Source organism: Rhinolophus hipposideros (assembly GCF_964194185.1).
Source record: "Rhinolophus hipposideros genome assembly, chromosome: 4".
In the NCBI taxonomy this organism is placed as follows: Eukaryota; Metazoa; Chordata; class Mammalia; order Chiroptera; family Rhinolophidae; genus Rhinolophus; species Rhinolophus hipposideros.
This window is the reverse complement of record NC_138050.1, coordinates 8,890,115-8,904,000: the sequence shown is the minus strand read 5'-3', so window position 1 is coordinate 8,904,000 and position 13,886 is coordinate 8,890,115. Positions and strand designations below refer to the sequence as shown.

The window sequence follows — 13,886 nt, the reverse complement described above, 5'->3', positions numbered from 1 at the left end:
AATATATTCTGCATGGAACTGATTTTTTTGAAATGTGTTGAGGTGTACTTCGTGGCTTAGGATGTAGTCAATTTTTATAAATGTTTTATTTGTACTTGAAAAGAATGTGGATTCTCTAATTGGTTGGTCCAGTTTTATATATATGTCCAAATGTGTTGCTCAAATCTTTATTCTTACTAATTTTGTGTTCTGCTTGATCTTTCAATTACCAAAAATATGCCTACAAAACAGTCCTTTTAGTCTAATTGTGGATTTAACTATCTCTTGTATGGTCCCCAGCCCATTCTTGGACCATGGAACCCAAATTTCTAGGCCTTTAGACGTCAGTAGTTACATCCAGGGATTTCTGAGCTCCTTTCCTTGACAGCTCAATAATTTATTTAAAGAAATAAAAATTAACTTTGTCAGGCATTTTTCAGTGTTCTATATAAAAATTTTTAAAATTCTATCTAATATTTTGTATTGCCAAAAACACTTAAGATCTCTAAGCCTCACCTTTTCATTAAAAAAATGGAAATAATAATATCTGAGGTTGGGGTCACCCAGGAAATGACAACAAGACAGAGATTTGTATGTAGGGAGTTTATTGAGAAGTTTAAGTGGCCTTAGCAGAGGGGCCGGTGTAATATCTCACTCACTCATACCCACCACACGTAGCACAGAACCTGCCACATTAAGTAGTCAATATTTGTTGAGCCAAATCACATTCCATGAATGCATTTACTGTCACATATAATGGATATGAGTTTTCTATCAGATGGAAATCTGCCACAAGAATGTGACATCGGATCTGGGACCCCTTCGCTTGAGCACCTGGCAAAAGTTGTCCCTAAGCTGCCCAAGAGAAGCAAAGTCCTCTAAAAAGTACCTATGTCCACTGTACAACAAAGCCAACACAGAAGTAGCTTCTGGCACTGAGAGCAACTATTAAGAACTCTCAATTACTTCTAAAAGTTCACTTTTACCCAGGGCATGGGGAGTATAAAAATCTTAAGAGCTGAGAAGAAAACTAACCTCTCAGAAGCCAGAAAAACATTTTTCTAGAAGCTAGAAAAACATATAAGGGCTGATTTTAAATGGGAACCCACTCCCTGATGGAACACAAATGCACACTTTGCTGCTTCCCCCCGGAATAATGACGAGCAAGGGATGTGTCTGCCACCCTGTGTCCTGGTCTTTGCTTCTATTCCTCCTTGGGAATATCCCTTTCTCCATCCCATCACTTGTCACCTAACACCCTTGCTGGTTCATAAGCCCCTAACATATCCTGTAGTGCGCAGGAGTCTGCGAGTACACAGCATAGGGGAAAATTCAAGGACAGTTTTCCATTGCTTTATTCTCTCAGTTTAGATTTACAACATTAGACTCTTCCTTCAGAGATACATGTTTTCACTCCCCTTTGGTTCCCAGTTGCTTCCTCAGGATTCTAAACCTACAGCTTAAAGTTCTCCACACAGTGAAAACATGAAAGGTAAAAATTGTGTATACCGGTAACACTCCCCTGTGAAGTCTCACGTCGGAGATGGCCATCCATCAGTATGCCCGGTGTAGCCAACAAAACCCTTGGTGTCTGGGTAGGTGGTGTTTCTCTGACTGAGCACTGGATGAGATTGCTTAGAGTTTGGGTACCAGGTCGTATGAAAAGAGTGTAATGGTGAAGTTCCAGACTCCCACATCCTACTCAGGGCAGAGGGGTGCTTGTGCCGTGAGAAGTATTCAGGAACTAGGGCCAGTTCAGAGTACAGGCCTTGCTCATTTGTTGCTTGAAACAGCAAAGGAAATTGTCCTCTTGTTTAAATTATTTTCTATGTCTCAAGCTCACATAGTTATATTTTTTCAGGTTACATACACCAACGATTTCTCTCCACCATAGTAAACCACCTTCAATTATGGTTGCACTATCTCTTGCAGCGTGTTGTTTGGTGACTGGAGAAGTGCAAGCTCCATTCTGATTTGACTACCACTGTGTCTGGGCATTGCTCTTTTAGCTGTCAACGAAATCTCCAACCGACTCAGCTTCTACCTTTAACTTCTTCCACAAAGGCTAGGCTTTTACTCTTAGGTTCTCTTAATTGTATGTAGGCTTTTCATTCCCGAATAACGTGTATCAGAATAACACGCGTAAGACCACCTCTATCCCCATTTGTTTCCATTTTTATCTAAGCACGTTTCACCATTCTACAACTCCACCCCAATCCAAGAAGTCCATCTTTATCTCTCTTATATCAAGCAAGTTTTCTGTTCAAGAATATTTCAAATCCAACCCATAAAGTTTTAATTTTTATAAATGCCTTTTTTAAACAAAAGAAGCTAAATGAACATAAACAAAAAGCATACTGTGTCTTAGACAACACGTATCTTTCAGAAAATTAATCATGGTATCACTACCCTATAAATTATATCTCATCCTTATTTTATAGCGTAGGAAACCATGGCTCACAGAAGTTAAGGAACTTTCCTGGATTCATAAAGCTAGTAAGTGCCCAAACCAGAGTTTAAACCCAGATTCTGTTTGGTTCCCAAACTTGGTCCTTTTTGCCACACCTTACTACTTCAAAGACTTTAAGGGAAGTCTCCCAGCATCATTAAACTTTACATTCCTCATCGCCTCATTAAAGGGAGATAGCAGTCAGTTATTTTGAGGTATCTTCGGTATTAACTCTAGGAAAAGAGAAAAAGAGCAGGGAAGATGAAGGAGCTGGGAGAATGGAGGAGAGGTAGCAGAAAGGGAGAAGAGGGTTTGTGGGTTTTTCATCTAATTGTAGTTTTACTGGTATATATTTACTGCAATTATTTACTGTACCAGTCAGGTCTGCCTTTGGACGTTTATCCTCATAGCGTTCTACAGATAAATATAAATTTTTCTTGGTATTCAAGAGAAATGGAAGCAACTTCAGTATGAACAAGTCTATTTTAAGAGAGGTATACTTCAAAACAATTTATGCAGCCTTTAATTCTTATTTTTCAAACACAAATTGACACAACCTTGTTACTCTTCAAAACACTATGGATTTGAACTATTAGATATATGAAGTGAAAAGATATCCCCCTAAACAAAACAAAATAAAAAACAGGACACAATTTTTTAGAAAGACTCCAACTGGCCGCTCCCTAATAGTCACAGCAGATTAGTCGGCCTCACATTGGATTATAAGGAATGGAGATTTTCTGAGTACAAGGCTCAGAAATCCGATCAGGGTCACAGTAACGAATAAGCTATTCAAAAGGCAACTACTCAAACCAAACCATAATTTTTCACATGTTTACAAAGCATGGAAAAATATTGGCCCCCCCATTGGTCTTCCCACCAAATACAAGTGCACGTGCGTGTGCGCACCCCCACACACGCACCCACACACCCACATACTCCTCATCACCGTCATGAGTATGAATTCTGAAAATTGGAAAGGCTGTAAATAAAATTCATCCTGGAAAAATAACAACCAATAGAATTCACTATAATTGTAAAGGAGCAACAAAGTTTATTGACAGAATTAAACACAACAGTTAAAATGGCAGTGTTGTATTTTCATTTGAAGATGTTTGAATGAGACAAAAAAAGTGCTATGAGTCCAAGCTTCGTACATTCATTAAAAGGGTGACTATCAAAAACAGCAACATGCACAATGGGACAGGTGCACAAAATGAAATTATATCAACAAATATACAAAATACCCAAAATAAAACATTTACAGGTTTAAAAATATAAACATTGGTTTATCTATCCCATTAAACCATTGGAATGGAGAAAGGAGAAAAGACTCTATTGCTATTTAGAATCCGTGTTTTAAAACAAGTTTTAAAAACATAGAGTAGTTCTGGGAGACAATTTTTGATGTTTTGGGGGAATTTAACATTCTATTATAAAAATAATATCTATAATCCTACTAACAATTTTCCTCCTGTGCACAAAAATAATACAGCCCAAGGCTCGTCCTCAAAGACATGCCTGACTTTCAGGAAAACTAATTAGAGAACTGGAGTTTCCCATTCGGGTTTTCTTTGTCATTTTCAAATAACCTGCAATTCCTCATATTACACTGAGATGTTTCGTATCAATAACTTGGGCAAAACCTGAAGTTAGCAATGAGCCTGACTGATAGCTGGAGTCAAGTAAAAATGACAGGCATTTACTTTGCCTATAACATCAAAACCGTTTTCCCTGATATTCTTGATAAAACCACCATCAGATCCTCCATGTTCAATTAAATTCACCCTGGAAACAATAAAAACGTTATACATTACTTTGTTCGAGTTTCTACTGTTTTATTTAGAAATAACTCTGTAATGGGGGATAAATGGTTGTCATGTAGCTATTTCAGAAGGTTCACGAATTCCATTTCACATGTTAATGAGTATTTACTGTGTGCCTACTCTATGCCCCTTTGCAATTTGACCAGATATTTTTTAATATTTCTGCTTTAGTTTATTAAATGATCCAGGTAGATATCTCAGAAAGTTTAATATGTCTCCAATAGCCAATAACCTAGGTTTTATTTTATTAAAAATGTTATCTTCTCACATAAAGGAGAAAGTTACTTCACCCAATTAATGAATAATGTCCAAAAACTATCCCAGTTTACAATTCAATAAAATGAACACCTTTTATTGAAATGTTCCTCTGCATCTCATTAAAATGAGATCCAAAAAAATTTTTTTTTACCAAGTGTACGTAGCCCATATATTAGTAAAATAACCTTGTTAATTTTACTATTTACTATTAACCTTGTTAATGTCACTATGATGCAATTTCAAACAAATTTTCCCTAAATACTGAGAGTGGCACCTTAATAGAATCAGAGTGGAAGAAAACTCAGGTTGCAACCTGTCGGATTTACTATGGAAATTGCTTTTGGTTTTATTAGTGACAAAGCAGTCATCAGATTATAAAACCTGTATATAGACCTGCTAGTACGTAACTCTAATTGGTGAATACGGTCCAAGATGTTGACTGGTCAGTTGAGAAAAAAAACCTGCTAGACAATGAGACCTCCTTTTAGACTTGCCTATATAAAGCCATCAAGTAATTAAAAAAAAAAACACACAAGTTCACTTTTAACTAAAATAGACATCATTTTAATGGTATTCCCAATCATAAAAATCTGGTTTGACTCCTGCAGTTCAGAACTTTGATCAGTTTCTAACTTAAAACAAGTTACAGGAAAACTGAATCATATGGCTGATTAAAGATTTATAATTAAAGCCAGAGTTATAGAGTGAGATTTCTGGTTCAAATTCTATCACTTATTAAATGGGTGACTTTGGACAAGATATTTGACCTTTGCGAGCACCATTTACTTCCTCTGTAGAATGGAGTCAATACCGACCTTGTCTGGCTCTTGTGAACAGTCAAGATCACAGTAGAAAAGAAAGCACAGAGCACCATCCCAGCACAGTAAACACCCAGTATGTGGTTTACATTAAATTAACTGTGTTAGTTCGTTATTTTAATTTAATGTAAAATACTCAAATTCATGGTGACAGACTTATAGGTAGGTGTTTAATTACTGCTAGTTGAATGAACTAATGAATCAGAAAATGTAGGTCAGGATTCAACGGCCGTACACAGAAGGTAAGATGCTCTACTTTTGAAAGAGCCAGGAGCTTATCTCTGAAGTTTAGGACCGTATCAAGGCAAGGGAATCACTCAACTAGTTCTTATCTAAAAAAACAACCCAGAACACCCAGAACAAGCCTAGACTGGGCTTGAGGTGAAAACAAGTGGAATGTGCTCAGAATGACGGCCAGCCTCTCAGGGAAGAAGTGTCACCATAACAACAGAAGAGATTTCTGTACATACTTTTGATGGTGCTCCCCAGGAGAGGATACTTCCAGAGCAAGGCAGGTTGCCTTCCTATTTGCCTATATTAACAGGTTTCCCTGTCAGTGACATGAGCTCCACCATCATCTCAGACACAAAAACAACTTCTAGCTTCGTGACTTGGCTTAGCTTTTTGTTCTAGTGAAAGTGTGCTTGTAATGACATTAAGCAGCTTTTAGTTCTTGTATTATCATAAGTCACTAAAAAGTTTAATATCCCTGTCCCAGAGACTAGAAGAAATGGGGAGGGGGACAGAATGGGATAGAAACAAACAAAAATAATGTCATATTAGGAAGATAATATTACCTAACCTATTAGTATTTAGTATTTCTGTTTTAGTTTATTAAAGGATCCAGGGGCTCTTAAGGGGCCCAGGTAAATATTTGTGAAGCACCTAGCAGTCACTGGCACTTAGTCATTACTCAACAACTGTTAACCATTGTTATCATTATCGTTGTTATTTTTAGAGGAATGTATGTCTGAATCCATACCACCCTCACCCCACAAACTATCGGCAACAAATACCAAAAAAGGTAGACAAATAGAATAAAGGTGTTTTTAATGAATATTAAGTTCAATTATAGTACAGCTATGTAGGAAGTCCAAACTGAAATGGGTTTTTATTAAGTATGAGATACAGCATATGCCCAGTGAAAGTGTCGCATTGAATTCAAGTAAATATCAGTCATCAAATGTGCCCAATTTCAATTCTGGAGGCTTTGTGACTTTTTTTTTTCGTGTGAATTTGTTTTTCTTGGGATATAGGGAATGGGTCGGGAAATGTGTTGTGACTATTTTAATATTTCCCTTTTGAATTTGAGATGGAACTCCTTTCCATAATCCTGAAACTACCATTCTGAACCACTCCTTGAAAACATTATCTGCAATGAGATAATAATATTCCTTATGAGTGGCTATTGTTGCGATAAACTGTCTCCTTTAAACCATTATTCTCACAGTGAAAAGGCTTTGCAAAGCAATCCACGACAGCCACCAGAAGACCTTCAGAGTGGGATCAATCCCTGCCCTTGAGAAAGGAGCACACTAGCATTTTACCTGACGCTGTTACAGGTGTTTCTTTTTCCCAAGTAAATGCTTGCCTCTTGCTTTCCCACACAGACTATATTAAGACCCTACGCTATCACACTAGCCTTTTGGTCTCAGACTGTTTTGTAAATATTTTCCCGTAATGAATTGAAAATTCCTAAGTAAGAACTGCACTGTCCATGTCTTGGGCTGCCTGGAGAAGGGGGAGGGAAGCAAGGTAGGGCTGATATTTGGGTTTCTCCTCTCACTTCATCCAGGAACTTCAAAACTGGCCACCCTCAGTGGTGACAGGAGGCAACTATGATCCTTTTTCTTCCTTGTATTCAAGAGTATAAAATTCCTGAATGAATTTCCTAACAACGATAAGGGGAGCAAAGTATGTGGGAATGCACTAGAGCATGTCTCAGTAACAGCCAAGTACAGGGGGGCTGAGTCCACACAGTCGTTCAGGAGAGAAATCTACAATGACTACAAGCAGGAAATAAGTTACACTACGCAAGTGTCAGAACTCGTTAAACCAGGAGAAGGGACTCATTACTGCTATCTGAGGGCACTAAGCAAACATGATGGAAACAAAGGGAGAGGACAGAAAGCTCCATTACTCAATCTTTCCATACAAAGTTCAAGACAGAGTCACTGAAAATTACCCTAAGATGGCAATAACAAAAACTCTTAGAAAGTTCAAAGAAACCTTGATACCTAACATAGCCTTTCTACCTTGATAACTGCATAAGCAGAGGGCTATTTGAATGTTCATTTTAATGCAAACACTTGAAAACTACTTCTGAGATTAATGAATAAACCCTTTATACTCAGTAAGTCATCACCTTCATAGATGTTAAACACTTTGTATTTAAGTAGGCAGATAATTTGTGGAAAATGTATCTAAAGGAAATCCTTAATGTTCTATATCCCATTGTTGTTATTCGGTGAAATAATAGAAATCCATTTCCTCTTGTGATTATTCAGAATGCTGCAGTAAAATTTCTCCCTATTGGTGCTGATGGAAGAATAAAGCATCAACCAATAGACTGGTTCAAGTGACACTGTGTAATGCTGGTATTAAAATCAGGCTGTCTTTGTGCAGAGCTATTAAACTGACTGATAAATTCAGAATCCACAATTGATTTCACTTTTGCTTTTCCAATTTAGTCAGCTCTTTGACTAAAGGGACTTAATCAACCAAGTATCTCAGAATCACACATACCAACTGGAAAAGTGTCATTAACCCATATCCAGTCCTTTCTTAAAAACAATGAGGAAATATGGCCAAATTTGATAATGCATTAATAATAATTGGAATAGAAATCCATTAAAATTCTAAAAAACACTCTCCATGAACATGAATGAGTGAAAGTAGTCCTTGGCGCACGTGCGTGCCACACACACACACACACACACACACACACACACACACACACAACTAGGATCCCTTTTCTATGGTTGGAAAAGGTAAGACACACTCTTCCTGCATTGGTCCTATTTCCCATCAAGAGATCGAGGGCACTTAATTCATTTCCTGAATCCTTCATTACACTGGTGTAGGTGGAATTCTTACAGATACAGAGTAAGAAAACATGAAAAATGTAGGGAAAAAAGAGTAAAAAAAAAATTTAAATCTTGTATAACTGGTTAATTGATAGGCAAGGGGAAATTAAGGTAAACTTTGTGGACACTTTCCTTTACTTATATAAAGACAGAGCATAGCAGTGTATGTGCAGAAATAAGCCCCAAATCTGTGAAAGCAAAAATAGTTTGTTCCAGTGGTTACAAAATAAATAGATAGACTGCCTTTACAAGATTCTCATCAGTACTTCAGGTTCTTAACTTTCCTGTACAATGAAATGAACAAACATAACTGTGTCATGGATTCATGCAGAGGAGAATATAACCCTTGCGCAAGAAGAAAATAAAGATGCCTTGTTTTACAGCTAGGAATAAAATTTATGTCCTTTCTATTCAAGAGGGGGAAATGAATGTATTTTGAGTCTAAATAGTACTATAAGCGTTAAATCAAATTTAAATCCCTTTCTCAAGCCAGAAATGATGGCTAAAATACTTCCAAGTTTACGATAGGTGCCTTTGTCTGCTAGTTGGTGCACAGTTGAGTGCATGAGCATGTGTGAGTTGCTTTATGAATTCCTGGTGGTGTATTCAGAGTGCTTAAGGCTATGTCTGAGTGTAGGACCTTATCTATAGACATAAGGAAATTAAATATTAAAACATTACTTTGAAATAACATTAAGGATCTGACACAATGTAATAAAAGCCAGTAATGTGACTAATAAAGAAACTCGGCAAATCTCTACCACCTCTTCTAATTGAAACACTGTGCATTTAAAATGGGGAGCAACCTGCTTTGTGCTACTGGCTCAGATTTGTTTTCCTTGGGTGTCCGCTTATTTTGTTACTTCCTTCATATTATTAAAATAGGTTTTCCCACACTTAACTTGCCTTACTCTTTCCTTTATAGAACAGAAGACAAATTTAAAAATCATGTAATACCAGTTCACTACTTAGGCAATCTCTCTGGAAAACGAGAGTTATATAGAAGTGTTTATGTCATTTACGCATGTGTAGTTTCCTTTGGATATGTCCAATCTTCCTGATACCATGAATCACCTCCCAGTGGAAGCTCTGGTTTTTTGATTAAATACACTGAAGTGCGTATCAGACGATGCTATAGAATCATTAGACATTAGTAGCATTCGAGGAACTGCTTCAGTCTGTCATTCAAACCATACGGGAACCCTTTCTGAAATACATGGTTCACCTCAAATAATAGAGAACATACACAAAGTAAGCCACTTTTTGAAAAAATCTTGGCATAAAGTGTTTATGACACATAAGTTTGTCAACGTCATATTCTGAACATACCTGTCTCATTCGTTAAGTCTACAGAGCGGAAGTCAAATGGTATGAAAAATGATATTTTCCTATTGTTAGTCATTATGTGTTTTTCATTTTGGACTCCCCATATGGAGGAATGGTTGAATCCGAAAATTTTTATATCGAACATAAAATCTCTGAAAACCAAGGCTTGGGGTGACAAACAAATAGAATCTTACCCAAGACAAGGCAGAACTATTGCTCTGGATCATCAACAACAGATTTTTTTTTTCCTGCATTGAAAGCCAGAGAACCCATATACAACAAAACAGAATTGCTTCAGGTTACACAGCACACAAAAGAACATCAGTGTTTTGGGGACAGTTACCTTATCCAGCTATAAAACCAGATTTTAAACTTGAGGTTATGGACAGATTATAAAATGTTAACAGCTGCATAAACTGTAAAATATGCATTATGTACACATGAAAAGGTGAGAGTTTATAAATGCTAAAATATGGGGTCTCTTGGTGTTTAGTGAAATCTTTCCCCAATCCTGATTTCTGCACAGAATGGAAAAAAAGAAAAAGGAAAAGCCTGCTCTGCTGAGCTTTTTATTTCTCCCCAAACAAATGATTTAAACCACCCAAACCAAAACTCTCCTTTCTTGTCCCAGTGGTAGATATTTACCTATTGGCATACCTAACAACTGAAAGTAGGCAAATTTTCTGCCAATGAATGATACCTTCTGCCCATCAGGTAAATACCTGGCTCTTTCAGCTTCGTAGGTGTTTTCCACACAGTGATAACAGCAAAGGGTCTTTTTCTTTTCTTTTCTTTTTTTTTCCCTAGAAAGGAAAGGAAAGGAAAGAAAAGGAAAAGAAAGGAAAGAAAAAGAAAAGAGAGGAGAGGAGAGGAGAGGAGAGGAGAGGAGAGGAGAGGAGAGGAGAGGAGAGGAGAGGAGAGGAGAGGAGAGGAGAGGAGAGGAGAGGAGAGGAGAGGAGAGGAGAGGAGAGGAAAGGAAAGGAGGTGTTATGGAAGAAGAGGACTCCTCTGGTTCTGGCAGCTTCCTCCAGGCCCTCTGGACCCTGGCACCACCAAATATTGTGTGACACTTACTTCTGTTTGGTTAAGTCCTGTTTTCTGCAAAGGCAAGTAAAGGTGACTTCCGAGTGTTCAGCGCATTAAAGAAAAGAGAGAACAATATTTTTTAAAGGTAAAAAGGAAAAAAAAAAGTGCTTGAAAATAATTGCCCGGGATTTTCTTGGGAGGAGAATCCCATGTGCGGCATCCCCTCTCTAGTGTCTCCTGCCCCAGCTGGCCACGAAGACCTCCTTGTTCGAGGCTCTGGTGCACGGACAATCCTAAAAGCCTTTCTTAGGGGAAGCAAAACTTATATTAGTGGTTTCCAGAGAGTTGTACTCCTTGACATGTGATCCAACAGAGACCTCACAACTTTTTGGCACTGTCGTGGCACGCGGCTGCCCTGATGGTGGTCCCAGCCGAGCCCCGGTGGCTGACCCTGCGGACCAGCAGTTTGGACACGGGGATTTTGGTTCTGGGCACCTCAGTCCTGGCCGGTTGCGGGTGCACCACAGGATGGCTCGATGGAAGGTTCGCGAGGTGCTTGACGCTGATAGGGATCTTAGAGTCCTTCATCAAACTGCCTGGTGTTCGCAGCGGACAGGTGATGGTGACCGGAGACACGGGCTTTAACCGGGACACGCAGGATGGCTCCTCGTTGGCGGGAGGGGCTGCTGGGCTCGTATCGGGACCCGTGTAGAGATCGTAGAGCGCGTCACCGCTGTAGCTGTCCCGGGGGATGCTTGCCTTTGTCCCGCTGCTCCTGCTGTCTTCCTCTGGGCCCGGAGTGGTGGAATCCCAGTAGCCCTCGTCACTGTTGGGGACGCCTTCCTGCGGCTCCTTCTCCAGGTGCGTGGGCTCCTCCTTGGGATGGGGCTCCACGGGAATCCGGTTGAGCCTCCTGCGCTTGACCAAGGACAAGTCCTTGGCCGCTTCTGCACACCTGGCATCTTTGGCGGTCTCGGGCACCCCCTCGGCGTCCAGCGCCGCCGCCTTAGCCGCTCCCTCCTGGGGCCCTCGTCCTTGATCCTCAGTCTGGGACAGCATGTCCCAGAACTCCTGGAGATAGGTGTCATCCACCCCATCCGGGCTCGCCATCTCCTCCCCTCCTCCTTGGTAGGCCACCACGCCGGGGTTCTTTGGAGAGAGCACTGGCTTGCCTGGCCCGGGGGCATGCTTGTCGCAGCTGGGGCCTGCCTCGTCCTCTTGGTCTGCAATAATATCTCCACAGCCTGTAAGAGAGTCAAAGCTTTTCAGTGAAGTCACGTCAGAAAACATCAAACAAATACGATCGGCCGATGGGTCTGAGGGTGGATCAACAGAGGAAGGGTCAGGGACGGCAGACGCCCGGCCACTGCCACCGTCGGAGTCGACAAGGGGGACGGTCTTTATCGGAACGTCACCTGTCCTGGAAGCATCCTCGGCCGTCCGGACCTCCCCAGCGCCCAGCTCGGGGGGTGCCCGGGGCTCCTCGGCGCGCCGATGCCCCGCGGCGTCCTCTCCCGGGGCGCCGGTGGCGTTAGGGACCCCGGGGCTCTCGGCCTCTCGGCAGTGGGGCACTTCGGCGCGATCCGCGGAGGCCAGCCCCGGCTCTCCCCCTCCGGGCTCACCTGCTGGGTCTGGCGGCGCGTCCCTGCTGGGGTTCTCCGGCGCGCACGCGGCTCGGGGCGCCTCCTCCGCGACGCACTCCAGGCTGGCGGTGAGCGACCCCGGCAGGGGGAGGCCGCCCGGGCCCCCCGCGCGCGCCCCGCGCTCCCCCTCCTTGCCGCGCTTGTCCTTCCTGTGCCAGCGCACACTGCTGAAGAGCCCTCTCAGCCCCCTCTTTTGTTTGCCGCCAGCCTTGCCTGCCTCTGCCGGGTCCCCCTTGCCATTTTCGGACCTCCCGTTCTTCTTCAAAAGGGAGAAGAAGCTGTGTGACTTAGCCACGGAGCTGCTGGCCGGCGAGCCCACGCCGGGCCCCGCGGCCCTGGGGGGCCCCGGGTGCGGCCGACCCCCGCCCGCGGCGCCCCCGCCACGCGGCTCCTCCTTCTTGCTGCTTTCCAGCACCACCACCTCGGCGAGTCCGTCGTGGGTCCTGCTCCTCACCATGCCCGTGGGACCCGAGCCTTTCCCATCCCCTTTGTGTTTGACCCCAAAAATGCTGGGCAGGGGGCCACCCGATTTCCTCCTCTTGAACAACTTGAAAGCCGCTTTGTTAATCTTCCCCGACGGCGGCTCGGCGGCCGGAGTCTCGGCGGCACGATCGCAGGGCGAGTCCATGTCTGCCGCGCGGGCCCCGGCCCCGGCCCCGGCCTGCTCCCGCCGCCTGCAGACCCCCGCGGACGCGCGACCGCCGCCGCCGCGCGCGCTGACAGCCCCGCCGCCGCCGCCGCGCTCGCCCGTCGCCATGGAAACCGAGCGGGAGCGGCCGCTTTCGTCAGCCGTGGGCTCGCGCCAGGCCACTGTCATCCGTCTTCTAAGTCAGCCCGAGCCCCGCCGCCGCTGCCGCTGCTGTGGCCGCCGGAGCGCACAGAAGAGCGCACAGAAAAGACCGTCTCCCCGCCCGCCCGGGCTTATATAACACCCTGCCCCGCTTCCCATCCAGCCGGCTGGGCTTGGCGCTGCAGGCCAGGTTTTCTGTGGCCAGAGCGGGCAGCAGAGCCTCGAGCTGATGGCAGACATTAGAGTCGTCATTATGGAATCCAAATTCTATCCAATCCTACCCACCTTCGGATTCCTCCTTTAGATTTGCTCTTTCACAACATGCCCCAAAACGGACCGCCCCCCCCAAAAAAAAATCAACCAACACAACATGCTTAGTGTTCTTATCACCTATCCTGGACATCCTGCGTCTTTGTGTCTTTCCCACGCCCTTCCTGTCTGTCCTTAACATTTGGATACCAAGCCCAGCCGGCACGGAGTGTGTCCGTTTACAGCTGGGTCTTGCCCCGTGCTAAGCACCATCTCCAGCTCGGTCTTGAATCCTTATTAGTGCCTGTTCTGATTCTTGCTACAATAACACCAGCCATCAGTCAAATACAGATTAGCAACCCTCTGCCAGGAAAGTGCAACAGTTCCGTGGGGTGGGAGTTGACAGGTCCTTTGGGACTACCGTGGCTTTTATCCC

At 43.0% G+C, this 13,886-nt stretch overlaps 1 protein-coding gene across 2 annotated transcripts; it reads right to left on the bottom strand.

Moving 5' to 3' along the window:
* Positions 1-3,461: 3,461 nt before the first annotated feature.
* AMER2 (APC membrane recruitment protein 2) lies at positions 3,462-13,331 on the bottom strand. Of its 2 annotated transcripts, XM_081045968.1 has the most exons (2): positions 12,391-13,331; positions 3,462-12,012 (listed from the first exon to the last, which is right to left on the bottom strand). In XM_081045968.1, exons 1-2 carry the CDS (start codon positions 13,226-13,228, stop codon positions 11,147-11,149), a joined length of 1,704 nt encoding a protein of 567 aa, XP_080902094.1. In that variant the 5' UTR covers positions 13,229-13,331; the 3' UTR covers positions 3,462-11,146. The 2 variants fall into 2 exon arrangements, with proteins under 2 accessions (XP_080902094.1, XP_080902093.1); XM_081045967.1 differs by having other exon boundaries at positions 3,462-13,331.
* Positions 13,332-13,886: the final 555 nt, after the last annotated feature.

Coding starts and splice junctions, on each gene's coding strand:
- AMER2 (XM_081045967.1), bottom strand. CDS start 13,228: ATGACAGTGGCCTGGCGCGAGCCCACGGCTGACGAAAGCGGCCGCTCC.